Genomic DNA, 16,266 nt, shown 5'->3' with positions numbered 1-16,266 from the left:
TATACATACACAGGGTTGAGTCCTGATATATGCAGTAAAACATTGCACTACTGTTTTATACTCTTGTCAGAAAAAGGATGCCATACTTGCTCTTGACTTAACCACATGAGACAGGATTAGAGTCTGTGTGAGTGATGGCATATGCAGAGCCATAAATCTGTCAGTTTGATGTGGCCATTTCTCTTCTGATGCATTTCAGAAATACCCAGTTCATATATAACAAGTGATTAATATTTGCGAATGCGCCCATGTGACAAAAAATGTCACTTGATGTTAATTGGACCAGACCTATTTTGAAATAGTTTTGAATGGGAAATGTTGGTGTTGGTTTTTATTTTCAGAATGTTTTCAGAACCTAGATGTGCATGACCGTGGAAAAGAAATGGAGAGAGATGTTTTTTTAGGTTTTTGGTATAGGCTACTTTTTAGTGTACTAACTAGTGGTTCACGCCCACAAAACTCTCTCTCTCTTCCAATCATTCGGCCGTTAAAGCTTCAGGATCAGGATTCAGAGAACAGACGCATGCTGGCGCTTCACAGTCACGCTCTTCGTGAATCATTTCAAGACATGGATTTCCAGCAGTCCGTCGGATGGATGACAGGAAATGTTGATTTTGGAGAAATGTACAGTGTGGATAACGATAACTGGGTCGTGTTGTCATGCACAGCGTCTTTCTAAAGCGCTTCAGGTAAATGCATCGCGTTGCGCGCTACAAGTGAGATGCGCGCGCTACTTTCTTCTTCAATCGCCGCCGCTTTGATCTGTGCTACAATGTATCGAGTCTGAAAACGATCTGAATTTGTCCTCGTGCATCATCATATTTGTGGTTCGTGTGATATTTGTTGTATTTTAAGGACAGGGTGAATCTCACGAAGAACATGTCCGGGTCATATTTCACCAGAAGAATATACATTTTGCATAAAGAAAATGATTGAGCTGCTGGTTTTGCATTGTGATATGATTGTCTGTACACTTCACACACATCTCTCATTGCTGTAATGTACAGGATGCTTGACTTTTTTTGTTATTATTATGTTGACTCATTGATGGGTTTCATTGGGTTGTTATACATTAATGATGATCACAATGATTTATGGACATTCAGGACACATTGTTAATCCATCTGTAGCGTATGTGCATGCAGCCTAGTGACGTGTGAGTTATTCTTGTTATGTTGTCACTTGATAGATCCAGACATAAAGGCTTTCTGGGAACTTGGCGTGGGCAGCAAATTACACTCTTCATCTATATAGAATACACACACCTCTCTGTCTCTCTCTCTCTCTCTCTCTCTCTCTCTCTCTGTCTCTCTATCTCTCTGTCTCTCTCTCTCACCTTATGATTAGTAATTAGTCATTTAGATCCTTTTATTCAAAGTGACCTACAGATATTCCTCCTGGACTGACCGGAGGTTACAAATTCTCATCTTGATTCATGATCAAGGATGTAATGATAGTGAATCCCTGTGAGGTTTCAGCCCACCGCCTTTGTTCAGATCCTTGCTTGGTTACACTTGATGGACTGCATGATTGCATTTAATTGATTTCTTTAGTTCTTTCTTCTGCATGAGTCCAGTCATTGTGCATGTTAACTGGATCTGAATCACTTCATTTAACATTTATGCATTTGGGTGATGCCAAAGCGACTTACTATTATTTATCAGTCTGTGTGTTCTCGATGCAATGCTCTACCCAACAAAGCTGCACATTTTTGCAGAGTACAAGATTTAAACAAAACTAACAATGACACTGAAACGTGTGTATTTGTCTCCTTAGGGAGAGTATCATAGCCACCTGTGCCACAAGACCTGAAAAGGAAGAACTTTCCCATGAAGACATCAGTAATGGATCTTAAAGTGGAACATATGGACATTGACTACGAGCATCCTCCACCTCTCCAGGTGTTCGCTCACACCTCGACTCTACACGGCATCTCTCACATTTTCTCCTATGAGAAGATAACGGCCAAATGCTGCCTGTGGGTAGTTTTCTTCCTCAGCTCTTTGACTTTCCTGCTGTACGTCTGCATCGATCGGATTCAGTTTTACCTGGAATACCCTCACGTCACCAAGCTGGACGAGATCACGACTCCCGTAATGGTGTTCCCCGCTGTGACGTTTTGCAATCTCAACTCCATCCGCTTCAGCAAAATCTCACGCAACGACCTGTACCACGCAGGGGAGCTGCTGACGCTGCTGAACTCGAGGTGGGTGAAGTCGGATCAGGTGCTGCTGTTCAGTTCTAATAATGAGAGTGAGTCATTGTGGTATGAGTCACCTGGTCGACTGTATCCTCTCGACCGCCGTAAATGATATGTGTGGGTTTATTAAAAAGCGGAAATGAAAATGACACGGGTTTCTGTTATCTATGGCTCCCCATCTTGTCTTGTTGAATCCCTATGAGTATCCTGACTGTTTCTTTTTTATTGAGAGTGTAAGTGTAAGACAGAGAAGCGACAGATGGGATGTGTTGGTTTTGGGCTGCTGAGTTAAATCTTCCGTGTTAAGATCTTTTAATGAAATGTGATTTTTGGCTCAGCCGCCAGAATCGGCTTCCACTTGGCAAAGCGGGAAGTCGTGATTTAGTTACTGCAGTGTAACACCCAGCGGTTGTGATGTGATGTGGGTTTGAATTGGACTCCAGTCACGCCTGCTTCTGCATTCCAAGTGATTTTTGTGCCTGCACAGTGGGTCTCTCTCTCTCTCTCTCTCTCTCTCTCTCTCCCTCGCTCTCTTTCTAAGCAATACTCTGCGTACTGCTTTTCAACCATTTATTTTCTTGAGGGGATGTCAAATTAAGTTGAAGTATAACAGACTTCTGCTGCATTTAGGGCTGTCACGATGATGAAATTTGGCTAACGAGTAATTGTCTATGAAATAATTGCGATTATGGCGACTTATTGTCTTAAAGGCTTTGACAATTATAACGATTAATAACAATTAATTTATTCAATTAATAAAATATAGATACATTAAGAAATGTGAAAATTCTGTAAATAACATTCCCTATAGAGTGACCTTAACAGAAAAGACTGTCTTAACAGAAAAAACAGAGATATGAGGATGATGTCGTCTTGCTGTGTAGATGCAGCAAATCTGGAATCACTTTAATAAAACTCATAAACACAAAAATGACAAATATGATACAACTCAAATGATAAAAAAATGTAATTTAAACTTAACAGTGAGTGCAGATCAAGGACGGTGGATGTAAAATTCTGCAGATCACCCTTGTTTTCTAAGGATTTACAATCATTGCGGTAATCTGAAATAATTGCGATAAGTAGGGCTGTCACAATTATTAAATAATCGTCTCATCACAATTATTTGACATAATCGCAGTTATTTCAGATAACCGTAATGATTGTAAATGATCAATGACATCTTTCTCATATCTCAGTTTTTTCTGTCACGGTCTTTTTTGTTAAGGTCGCTCCATAAGAAAGGTTACTAGTTATTTACAGAATTTTCACATTTCTTAATGTATCTATATTTTATTAATTGAATAAATTAATTGTAATGAATGGTTATAATTGTCAAAGCCTTTAAACAGACAATTAATCGCAATTATTTAATAGACAATTAATCGTTAGCCAAATTTCATCATTGTGGCAGCCCTAGCGATAAGACAGTTATTTAATAATTGTGACAGCCCTTTCTGCATTACATTAAAAAAAATGTATACATAAAAATGGACATTGTGTCGTTATTTTGGTTCACGTTATTATTAGTATCAAATGCACTGTCAATAGGGATATTAAACATTGTTTAATAAAACTGGTTTGGATTTTATTAAATTACAATTAAACAAAAACAAACCCTGCTGAAAGGAACAAAAAGCTTAAAGCCACTTAAAGTTGTTTGGTGGAATAAGTTGGTTTCAACTGATTAAACTGTGTGACCATCTGATAAGAGCCCAAAACCTCTGTAAAGCCATCAAATTAGACTTCTACTGTCTTAACAGTAGAAACCAACTTTAGCAAGTTGAAGCGAGACTATAAGGCAGACACAGAGAAATTATAACATAATTTATATAACTGTCTTTCTCTCTTTCTGTAGGCATGAAATTCGGGACGCTCACCTTGTTGAAGAAAGTGTGTTGGAGGTCCTTAAGAGCAAAGCAGACTTCCGCCAGTTCAAGGCACGACCCTTCAACATGCTGGAGTTCTATAACAGAACAGGACATGACATCAGAGACATGCTGCTGTCCTGCCAGTACAGAGGCTCTCCGTGCAGTCCTGAAGACTTCAGTGTGGTGAGATACTTCACTGAGGTCCTGTACTTCTGCCCTGCAGCTTTTATTTATTACAGCGCTCTCCAAGGTGCTGAAAGGGTCTGGAGCATCTTCTTGGTTGTCTTTTAGCTTTTTGACACATGCAGGGGCGTAATATTTGGCAGTTCTATATTTTTACCACTGGAATGAAGTTTACAGTTGTGGAGTTTTACAGATGACTCCTTTTTTGTACAACATAAAACAAAAAACTACCAAAAGGTTTTTTTAACGGGCTAGGGTGGTAGTACTTGTAACAATGGCCTGCTTCCTTTACACTAACTTTGTTACAATTTTTAAAAGTTATTTTTGTGAGTGTTTTTTCTTACAGAAGTTTTTTTTTAAAGAATAGAAATCAACTCGTTAAAGGTTGAATTAAAAAGGTCTTTGTTTGGGCCTCAAGGCCATTTATAATGTTCAAAAGCGAGTATGTTTGTGTGTTTGGCTTACAGTGCATTCAAAGTAAACAGTATGACAAGAGCTAAATCCCTTATCTTGGCTTTGCTCCACCATTTTCAATATCATCTGAACCACTTAAAACAGCGTTAAACTTTTAACCTCAATCTGTAAGTGGAGATCTGAGTAAACTGATTACTGAAAATGATCATTAAAGCTTGACTTCAGCATGACACCATAAAGACAAGGATGCTAAGATGTGGCTTTGGTGATGTAACGGTGTTTCTCTCCCAAGTTTCCATGGCGACATGTGGAACCGACTCCCCCGTCCCTGTTTGAAGCATCTGAAGTCCTTTGTGTGTGTGTTAGTGATAACATCCTACTTACCCAAATGCCAACATGAGCATATTGTGCAGGGATTTTTACATCTCTAAATATAAATGTGTTTATTGAAGCATTAGTAGTTCCCTGATGAGCACGGAGTCTGGCGGGTTTCTTATTTCCAAAAATGTTTTGCTCACCTTTCATGCGAGGCTTTCGAAAAGAGCTTAAAATCTCCATTCCTCTAAGCTTTAAATTTCTGCAGCGCGTCCGAAACGCCCTGCAGCCTGTAAAATAGGTCAGTGTTAAATATTAGATTTGCTGTGAAGTGGGAGAGAGCATCTGGGATGTGCTATTCTTTATCTCTGACTTCACTGAGTCAGTGCTTTGGGGAAAAAATAAGCCTGTGAAGTGCACCAGACTTGGTGTCCGTTTTACTGGAGGTTCAGGGATGGCCTGTCTTCTGTCTTTCTTAATGGCCAGCTTTTCATTTGACTCTTGTGTTTTATGACGTCTGTATAAGATAACATGTAGATACCATTAAAAGCATGATGGGTTTGGAGAATTTCTTACTCCGTTGGCGTTGACCTTGATAACTGAAGTATTTTAGCTCAACTGCTCTTTATATTCTCCCAGTGTTTTTTGGCACTACATTATTTGTAAAACATCAGGGGCACACATCACATGTTGTGAAAACTATTAGACTTTGTTTAGATTACTGAAACTATTATTTAACTAAATTAACAGAGCATGAAATGTGATGTTTAAAATCAAGCTCAACAATTCAACCCTGTTACCAAAGTTGGTGTAAGTTTGTTGCTGTTGTTTTAATAGGTTTAATATATGTTTACAAGCTAGCTACGTCCTACTAAAGATATTTTAGAATATTTAGATTGTCCCACTGGGGTTAATAATTATCATTTACTTTATCATTTCTTTTTTCAGGCCATATTTTGTATCCAGTGGCATTTATCTCTCTAACCATTGAAGTGAAATTTCGTTTCGAAACCACAACATTGTAAAAAAATAGTTGGTTCAACTTTAAACTTTAAAGTAAAGTTAAAGTTATAAATTACAAAAATACTTAAAATTTTGAGTTAATTCAACTTAAAAATATTAGTCAACACAAAAAGTTGCATCAAATTCATTGAGTTTTTACACTGTAAAAAATGTAATTGTACAGAATTTTCCCTGTATTTTTTACAGATTTCCCCCGCAAAATAGAAAATTTACAAGAAAAACGTTTCCGTTTTTTTTACAACATTATATTTTTTTCCGTTTCATTTTTGAAAAACGGTCAAAAACTGTAAAATTGCAGAAAAAGACTGCAAATTTACAAGAAAAACGGGGAAAACAATTTATCCTCATATTTTGTAATTTTACAGGAAAAAAATATTATTTTAATCCACCTGACAGAAAATTTCATTTTTTTTACGGTCTTTTTTTACAGTGTAAATGTGATTTTTTTTACAGTGAATATTCTGTAAATGTGAATATTCTAGAAAGTTAAATAATAGTTTCAGTAATCTAAACAAAGTCTAATAGTTTTCACAACATGTGATGTGTGCCCCTGATGTTTTACAAATAATGTAGTGCCAAAAAACACTGGGAGAATATAAAGAGCAGTTGAGCTAAAATACTTCAGTTATCAAGGTCTAGAAATCATCAAAATTAAAAGATGAAGAGTGCGTGAGAGGAAAATAAAAAACACACGTGCCATTCCTTTTCTGCACTGAGACTTTTCTCTTAATGACTTTGGACAATGTTTCACATCTTCAGTGGCTAGATGAATAAATTATAGTGTAATGAATAATCACAAATGGCAATGAGACAGTGATTAAAGTGCCTTTCCATGCCATCTGTACGTCCCCCCAAACCTAAATGATGTTTACAGCTACATCATGACGGCTAATTGGACTCCAGATTGTTGCCCGGGGAGACACCGGATGTGAAGCGAGGGATGCTGCGTGAGGACCAATGAGAAATCATGCACAGACTATCAAATTCTAATAGACTCTCTGAATCTTTAACACGGTTACCCATTAAAATTCCTCTCAGAGTTCCATTAAAATGTGAAAATTAACTTATTTCTAATATATGTGTTTGTAGGGGATTGCTAGATCTTCTCAGTAGTTCAAGCCAAATCTGCCCACCCTCCAAGGATATCCTGGTCCTTAGATATCAGGAGTCTAGTCCCTCTTTAATAAAAAATATTTTGCCAGTTTCATCATGCGCTTGGAAAAGTAATAACATGCCTGTCCCCAACAAGCTGAGCGATTTGAGGAATGATCGTTTTTCATATTTTCGACCAAGAACATGATAATCTGTTTCTCATGTCAGAGATTCATTCATCCATCTTCATCCGTGTCGTGTTAGACCGCTGTTCTCATCGTTCCTCACATCGCCCGTGGCGAATACCTCTCAAACCTTCCAGAGATTTAAATCAGACAGATCTGTCCTCATGAGGACCCACAGACGGACGGGTTTCAGGTAGCAGATCACAGAGGGAGAGAGGGACATGGCACAGGGTTTGTGACCAGAAACCAAATCTCCGATCTATAAATAGATTTAATGTGACATTTCTGAACAAAGCCAAGAGGAAACTTGCAATCCATTTATCTGATAATGTAACATCTTAGAGTCACGTTATGTCAGATTTCGGAGCGATCCTGTAGATCAGTTGGCTCAAAGGTTGTGGGTTTGATTCCTAGGGAACATGCATACTAAAACAGAAAATGTAGTTGGGTTTGTGTCTGCCAAATGCATAAAGTGCATTAAAATGTAAATGTCAGACTGGATATATATAACGAAATAAAACGGTATCTTTTGGGAAAAGATTGGATGGTGAAAGTGTCTTTATGACAGGGGGTAGGAGGGAGCACTTGGGTGATATTAACTGAAAGGAAAGTCATTTCAGCAAAAGAGCAAGTTATTTGATCAAATATTATGAAGACGAACATTTCTTTATTAAAATAGCATACACTGGTGTATTGTGCACAATGGAACCAGTACTGAAAATATTACATGGCGTTAATTTCGATGTCATGTTGACTTAAAAAATGTAAAGCCCATGACACAAACAATGTTGTTCTTACTTTATTGAGACAACTTTTGTATTTTGTCACTTTTACAGAACGTAAGCTTCATCCACAGGAGTTGAATAATGTATTCTCAGAGGCGTGTTTGTCATTACATTGTGAAAGCGACGTGTGCTGTCTCACTCTCTTCATGTCAATACGAGGTTGCCTGAGGCTCGGCGGACGCATGCGGGGTCATGTTTGCAGCATTGATGCACAATGTTTGTTTACGGCACGAAGAAGTGCTAATGGACGCTGATGCGGACAGCACGGCGCGTCACTTTGATTCGGGTCACAGGAAATAAAGCGCAGACACGAACGGGTGTTCGATACGCAAACATTTCTCTGTGCTGAGAAAGAGACACTTTAAATGTTTAATTAATGTATCAAAGAGAACAGAGAGAGAATAGTGCACCAGGTGTGTGTGTGTGTCTCCTTGTTTCTATCATTTGGTCCTCTGTTTCCATAGGAACCGGCTCCCATTAATAATTCTCAGCAGGTCTGAAATGAACTTCGTTTTATTCTTCCTACTGCTCTCATTGTTTATGTCTCATGTCAGGTTTATGGAATGGAGTTTTTACTAACAGTGCGGAGCGAAAACAATACAACCTGCCAACATGACTTTATGTACTTTACAACATTTCAGCATGAATATTAATGTACAGAAACGTGCTGCTATTTGATATACTTTGATATGGGAATGAATGATTGCCATAATCAAGAACCACAATATTTCAAAGTATTCGGTATTACTGTAATAAGCGTCTAAAAACTATACTGTTAAAGATTTGTACTTGCTAGGGATGTCCCGATCACACTTTTCGTGCCCCCGATCCAAATCGTTTTATTTTGAGTAGGCCTATCTGCCGATCCGAGTCCCGATCCGATACTTGTATTTTCCTAAGTTTAGGTGCACGCTCCAGTTATATTATGGTTATTAAAATATTACTATTAAACAGTTCAGCACACTATAAATGACAGAATTAGTCTTTTCAACTAATTGAAATAGCAGGATTAGATATTAAACATTAAAATGGCCCTCTTTATCAATGAAGTATAGTTGAAATGCTTTTATTGCAGCTGTACAGGAGTTTGTCCTCATGAGACAGAATAACAGAGCTTCATTTGACGAAATCACTCAACACAATAGGCTACTGCAAGTTCCCTCTGTGGTGCTCACAGAGTCGGCCCAAGCGGCTGCTTTGGGCCTCGCTGCCACTAGGGGCCCCCCAAGAGCACATGAAATTATAGCTGTTTTGTGATATATTCAAGACACACATCTATTTTATCACGTAGGGCCGTACCCACTATTTTTTCTGTGTTGTATGTCAAAATTTGTGAAATTGCTGACTAAACACAACATTGCAATATCAAAATAAGTGAGGTGGCCAATCAAATGAAAGGAGGCGGGAGTTAAGCCCATTGCACATTGAGTCCGAAATTTGCGTCTGAAATTCCCGCACGTTAAAAAACAAATACGACCTCACGTTGTGTCAATCACATTTACACACTGCCTCCGATATTTTCGTCCGTCATAAAAAAATTCGGACCGGGTTCGATTTTCTGCGTTTTTCGCATCCGTCAAGCATTTTGAGTGGCCTTTTATAACAATTCAGAGACACCGTACAAACGAGAGCCAAATACGAAAAAACGCATACGAAAATTTCGGACTGTATGTGCAAAGACCTTTACTGGTTACAAAGACATACAAAGACGAGCAGTGACCAATCAAATCAAAGAAGACGGAGCTACTGTCACGTCTTTAGCTGTTCAGCAAGACGCTTCAGTTTTAAAGTTTAAAGAGTGCTGTGCAACACGACATGCTGTAAGTCAGTGACTAAAAACATTCAATGTTTGACCACTGTTTAGTGTTTAACGTTAGAAATGTTGAACATCTGACATTATTTACTGATGCACTCGACAAAATGCTGTTTTAGTTTAAAAATATGTCATTTACGTGATTATGTCATTTATAATTATCTGTCAATTCAGCATTTTATTTGGTATAAGGTTAATAATAATTGTGTGGTTAATAAATTAATTTAGTGGTTATCAAGTAAATACACTAAATAAAAATAAATAAAAAAGATCAAATCATCCTCAAGGGCTGTGTGGCTTTTAAATTCCACTACCTTTGTATGGTCTGTGCTCAAAATTTAAAGGGACAGTTCACCTAAAATTGGAAGTAATGAAATTATCAAATGTTTTAAAAATCACAATACACTTGTAATGCAAGGTTTATGTGTTTTTGTTTTTATGACATTCCTACATCCCAAACATATCTACAACTAATAGAATTGGTTGGGTTAGGTTTAACGTGTGCGTGCAAATAATCAAACATTGATAATAGTCAATTGTATTGGGGGCACAGGGGGACCCCCAAATAAAATTCTGCTTAGGGCCCCGTAAAGGCTCGGGCTGGCCCTGGGTACTCACACATGTATCTTTGAACTTTCACTTTGAAATAAAGGGAAAACAGCATCTCTTTCATGTTAGCGGACAGCCGCTAATATGCTTCTCATCTGTGTCATTAAGTTTGTTGTAAAGCTCCGGTAGAGCGCCGTATGAAGGAAGAAATCAGACGCTAACTTGTGTTCTTACTCGCTGTAATCCGTCCACTTTTTTGAGGGTTTGGTATTAAATTGTTATTATTGAACGAAGCTCCGTTGCTAACGCCTTGCGAAATTTTGTTTGTCATTTTTTATGTTTGTAGTTACTGGGATAAATAAAATACATGACCTTTTTCTTCTGCAGAAAACAAAATAAGATATTTTGAAGAATGTTAGTAACCAAACTAGATTGGACACCATTGACTTCCATTATATGAACATAAAACCACTGAGACATTTCTCAAAATATCTTCCATTGCGTTCAACAGAAGAAAGAGTCATATACAGGTTTTGATGAATAAATGAGGACAGAATTTGTGTTTTTGACAGAACTATGCCTTTAGAATGGAGTCTTTTGTCTCGTGTGTTTTAAAGTGTGACTGTTTCTTCTGTCTGTCGCAGGTTTTCACGCGTTACGGAAAGTGCTACACGTTTAACTCTGGTGAAAGCGATACGCCAAAGATCAGCGTTAAAGGAGGGATGGGGAACGGACTGGAGATCATGCTGGACATTCAGCAGGACGAATATTTACCCATGTGGGGAGAAACAAGTGAGAACAAACATCCCAGACAAACATCAGGTGCTCTATTAAAATGTCTTCTCACGCTCTCGTTCTCTCCTAGATGACTCGTCGTTCGAGGCGGGAATCAAAGTTCAGATCCACAGTCAAGTTGAGCCCCCGTTAATCGATCAGCTGGGCTTCGGAGTGGCACCTGGATTCCAGACGTTCGTATCGTGTCAGGAGCAGCGTGTGAGTGTTGAGGAAATCTTGAGGGGTTTTTTTTGAGCTTGTGTTTTATTTTAACACAAACTGTTTTTGTTCAGCTGATGTATCTTCCTGCTCCGTGGGGGAGCTGTAAATCCACCCCGTCGAGCTCGGATTACTTCAAAGCGTACAGCATCAGCGCCTGCCGCACGGACTGCGAGACGCGCTACCTGGTGGAAAACTGCAACTGTCGCATGGTGCACATGCCCGGTGAGTCACAGCACCAGTTAAAATAGCATCTGAATCGCTGTCTGAAGAAACCAGCAGGGAAAACTCAACGTGCAGTCTCCAGCAATTCTACAATCTGACAAGCTGTCCAGCTTCGAAAATAACTAAATATAGCACAAGAGGCATACGGCTGCTTTTAAAGTCTCCATGAATGCAAACTGAAGTTTTTTTATTTATTTTTATAAATATGTTAGTCTTAAAGATATCTATAAACTTGTGTGCTCCAAATGTTTCACTTAGAAGATAAAAGCATTCGAATGTACACATCCACCGATACATATCAATGATTTTAATGACGACATCATCCTGCACTTCAGCTTCTCATCTGATTCCTCATCTGACTGTGGGATACACTAGCACTATTACAATATTTTTTTATTTAAAATAACACTGTTTTTAACACTATTAAAACTACTTAAAAGGGGGAGGGGTCACAATATGTCCCACACAAACTTTCCGATTAAGTGGAAATTACATCAACACTTCAACAAAATGTTTTTTTCGGACACTTCAGTTTGTCTTTATCTTTAAGATCGAAAGCCAAACGCTACAGAAATTGTACTTTAAAAAGTCAAGGACATTCTCCCGAACGTCAGTTAAGTTTGGAATGAGGTGAGGGTGAGTAAACGAGTTTTATTTTTGGGTTCCATTAATGCTGATGAGATCATTACTGCCCCCGTAGGTGATGCTCAGTACTGCACTCCTGTACGATATAAGGAATGTGCACATCCTGCACTTGGTAAGTAACTTTTGTTATGAAGCGACCCTCACTGGTCTGTAGCTTTATTTTACTCAACCAAAAATCTACACTGACCCATTGCATTCACTTTTTCTACACCACATTTGCCTGTTATAATGTTTGTGAAGCTCGTTTGGTTGAGCATTGTATGGGTTCAAATATGTAAATGTAACTTGCCCATCATTGTAATGTCTGCAGTGCTATGAAATGTTTGTGTTGTGGTTGTGCAGAGTTCCTGGTTGAAGGAGACAGCGATTACTGCACGTGCGAGACTCCGTGTAACATCACCCGTTACAATAAAGAGCTGTCCTTCGTCAAGATCCCCAGCAAAGCGTCAGTCAAATACCTCGCCAAGAAATACAGCAAATCTGAGAAATACATAGCGTACGTCTACACATTTATTGTTCTTTTATGTTAGTGACATATTGTTAGTTGTCTATCGCAGCACTTTCGGTGTGTCAGAGATTCTTGGTCCTTTTGAACATTTGATCATTTATTTACCAGTAACTACAGTCTGTAAGACTTGTCATGCGTTAGTCTGTTTGTGTTTGAACTGATATTGTGTTTTGTTGTGTGTTTTGTCAGTGACAATGTTCTGGTGCTGGATGTGTTCTTTGAGGCTCTGAATTATGAAACCATTGAACAGAGGAAAGCTTATGAGGTGGCCGGTCTGTTGGGTAAGTTCCACCCTAGCAACACCATAGCAACAAAATACATTAAAAAAACTTAAGCTGCGTCTGAAATCGCATACTGTCACATTACATACTACATTTAAATAAGTACCGTCCTATCGAGCGTTATATAGTATGAATACATTTCGGACATACTGCATCCGCCATGTTTTATCATCATGTGACCCGTTTGCTCTTTGACCTCTTTTGATGTATTAACAACAACCTGTGCGTAGGCTTTGGTAAAAACATAATTTAGTCACGAGAAATTAATTTATTGGTACTTACATTTGAAAAACGGATATCCGCCTTTAATTTTTTCGCTGTTTGATGTCCTTTCACTTTGACCGTTGCTCAGCTCCCGTGGCATCATGGGATAGAGAAGTGTCCATCCAATCCACACTCACGAATCTCGGTGGAAGCAATAGACCATCCGGGTATTTCTCGCATACTATTTTTTGCATACTGAGGATTTGGACATACTATAATGACTCATACTGATTTTCGCCTACTATATAGTATGGAAGTATGATTTCAGACGCAGGGTTTGAATAGAACTGCCCTGACAGCCAACACGTTTTGCATTACGCACTATTTTTTATTTTTGGGTGTGGTGTGTTTGCAGGTGATATTGGAGGGCAGATGGGTCTTTTCATTGGAGCGAGTGTTCTGACAATTTTGGAGCTTTTTGACTACCTTTATGAGGTGAGATTTATCAAGATCTCAACCACAGTCATGTCCTTTAACTTAAGCATACATTTTTTGTAAAGGAAATTTAGACATACCCCGTTTAAAAGGTTAATTTAATTAAGTTTACTTAAGTAAAGTTCAAGTTTATTTTTAAGTATGCTTTATGTAGTACTGTAAGTATGAGTGCTACTATACCCCATACGTGTACTACAGTATTTGAAACCACTTTGGAATTACTTGGCCCACTTTTTAGTTCATAAAAGTGTATTTAATTTATCTAGTAAAACTACGAGTATACTTGTAAGTGTACTATTTTAATACTTCTTGGGGCTGCTTTAGTTGATTAAAGTGTGCTTTTAAGTATACTTTAAGTGAAACAGTAGTAAACCTAGAGTGGACAAATAGTTTACAATTACATTTTTCTGAGTACATGAAAAGTATACTTTCTTATTTTTTTGTTTAAAAGAAGTATACTAATGGTAGACTTGAATAAACTTCTTTTTTGCATGTGCATATGTGTGTGTCACATGACCAACTGCAACACAGCAAGGTTAAGGACTAGTATGTCATACAGGTGTGAAACGACGTGACGATTATGATGATGATGATGACAGAATGTTCCTTTTAGTGAAGATTACTCCTTTAAGAATAACAATTTTATCTTTTTTGTTTTTATTTGTCGATTGATCAAGGTCATGAAATACAGGTTATGTCGCTGTTCAGACAAGAAGCACCAAAACAACAGCAACACTGATCACGGGAATGTTCTCGGTTTGGATGACGTCAAATGCCACGTGGCTAAATTTCATTAGCATTCCCGCAGTTTTCCAGCTGTTTGCCTGCCACACACACACAGATTATGTTCTACAGATGATCTACATTATCTTCTACGTTCTAGCAGACCAGAACTGCAGCGTCTATTCTCTTACTGTAAACAAGAATTTTCTAAGAGTTTTTCAAATGTTTTGTGTTTTTTCAAACAAGCTGTTTATGATGTTGTCGCTTTCGAGCAAGAATGTCAAAAACATTAAGTAGGAATTGAATGGCTCGATCTTTTGTGTTCCTGGACGTTTTGATGGAAACGCATCTGCCAGCTTGAGGACTTATTTCATGTCTTATTTTACAGTATATGTGAGCTGCGTGCATCGTAATGGCAATGATGTGACTGTAAATGTAATGTGACGGACACATCATATCACCAGGTGCTGTTTGAAGCCCATCCAGCGTGAGATACAATACAAAGACCTGAAATGAGCATGATATCAGAATGACCCATAGATTCCCAATGTGATGCATGCGAGGTCTCTAAGGCTTTGGTGTGCGCTGGAGCAGGTGTGTGCGTGTGTTTGTGTGTGCATGCATGCATGCATGTGCGTATGTGTGTCGTTTGCATGTTTGGGTCTGTTATTGTTGTCTTTTGTGTGTCTTGTGAGAGAGAACGTTTGTTTGCACATGCATGTGTTTGTTTGTGTGTGTGTTTTTGTGCATGTACATGTGATAAATACTGGAATGGCAGGGTGGATGTTAAGCATTTTCTTAAAGACAGGGTATTAAGTATTTTTTAAACTGGAATGACGTATTTCCCTTAAAATTAACCATGGTTTTACTCAACAAAAACAAAACAAATAGTTACCACAAACCACAGTAACCACCAACAATTTAGCCATGGTTTTACAATAGTTTAACCATGGTATTTGCATTAAAACATGGTTATACAAAATGGTAACCAATTTGCCTTAAATCCATGCTTGCTACAACAATAAAACTATGGTTAATTTTCATCAGGGCTTTGAAAGTCTGTGGTGATATATTGATATGAGTCAAATACCAGCTATGATAGAATGCAGTGTTGTCTGCATTTTGTTGTGGTGCTTTTGGCTATTTTGTATCATTTTCTTCTCATTCAAATTTAGTTTGGTTTACCATACTAATACTACAGTATACTAGTGTACTTGGTCTGGTTGTTGTCAACCAATGTTTAGTTTAGTTTAAAAGAGACATGGGCACACTTTACCTCGAGCCTTTATGTATAATGCATTATAAATGGTTATTAAAGGGTGCAATGCATTATAATTGTTCATAGTGTGTGTTGCACATTAAATCTTGTTGTGAATTAGAACCAAATTAAAAATGCAAAGTGTAACAAAGAATCGATAAGTGTTATAGTTACAATTATTCATGAGACATTACAATGCATCATGAGATGCATTACAGGGCATAACTAATACATTAAAACTATACTTTTATAACGAATTATACATATATGCGTTAAGTAAAGTGTTACCAAAGAAGGATTTTCAACAAGCAGTAGCAGATGTTAAAATGTGTAAATGAAACATCTTGAGACATTTCTGTATTATTTTGATGTTTATCATGTGGCTGTACTAAATATGGTTTTATATGAATAAACATCCATAAAAGTATGCCTTAAATGTTCTTGCCTGGAATATTTCTTTGTTTACGTGTGCATCTTAAGTTATGTTAGAATTATGTAAAGATC

General features: G+C 37.8%; 1 protein-coding gene across 1 annotated transcript; it reads left to right on the top strand.

Annotated features, from left to right (window-relative positions):
• The first annotated feature begins 486 nt into the window (after positions 1–486).
• asic1a (acid-sensing (proton-gated) ion channel 1a) lies at positions 487–16,189 on the top strand. The gene is made up of 11 exons (XM_057356092.1): positions 487–689; positions 1,777–2,206; positions 4,059–4,254; positions 11,075–11,222; positions 11,296–11,423; positions 11,498–11,648; positions 12,349–12,405; positions 12,636–12,789; positions 12,991–13,082; positions 13,702–13,781; positions 14,459–16,189. The coding sequence occupies exons 2-11, from the start codon at positions 1,830–1,832 to the stop codon at positions 14,576–14,578; spliced, it is 1,503 nt and encodes a 500-aa protein (XP_057212075.1). The 5' UTR covers positions 487–689; positions 1,777–1,829; the 3' UTR covers positions 14,579–16,189.
• Positions 16,190–16,266: the final 77 nt, after the last annotated feature.

This window comes from Triplophysa rosa, linkage group LG17, assembly GCF_024868665.1.
Source record: "Triplophysa rosa linkage group LG17, Trosa_1v2, whole genome shotgun sequence".
Lineage (NCBI taxonomy): Eukaryota > Metazoa > Chordata > Actinopteri > Cypriniformes > Nemacheilidae > Triplophysa > Triplophysa rosa.
This window is presented reverse-complemented; position numbering and strand designations above follow the sequence as displayed.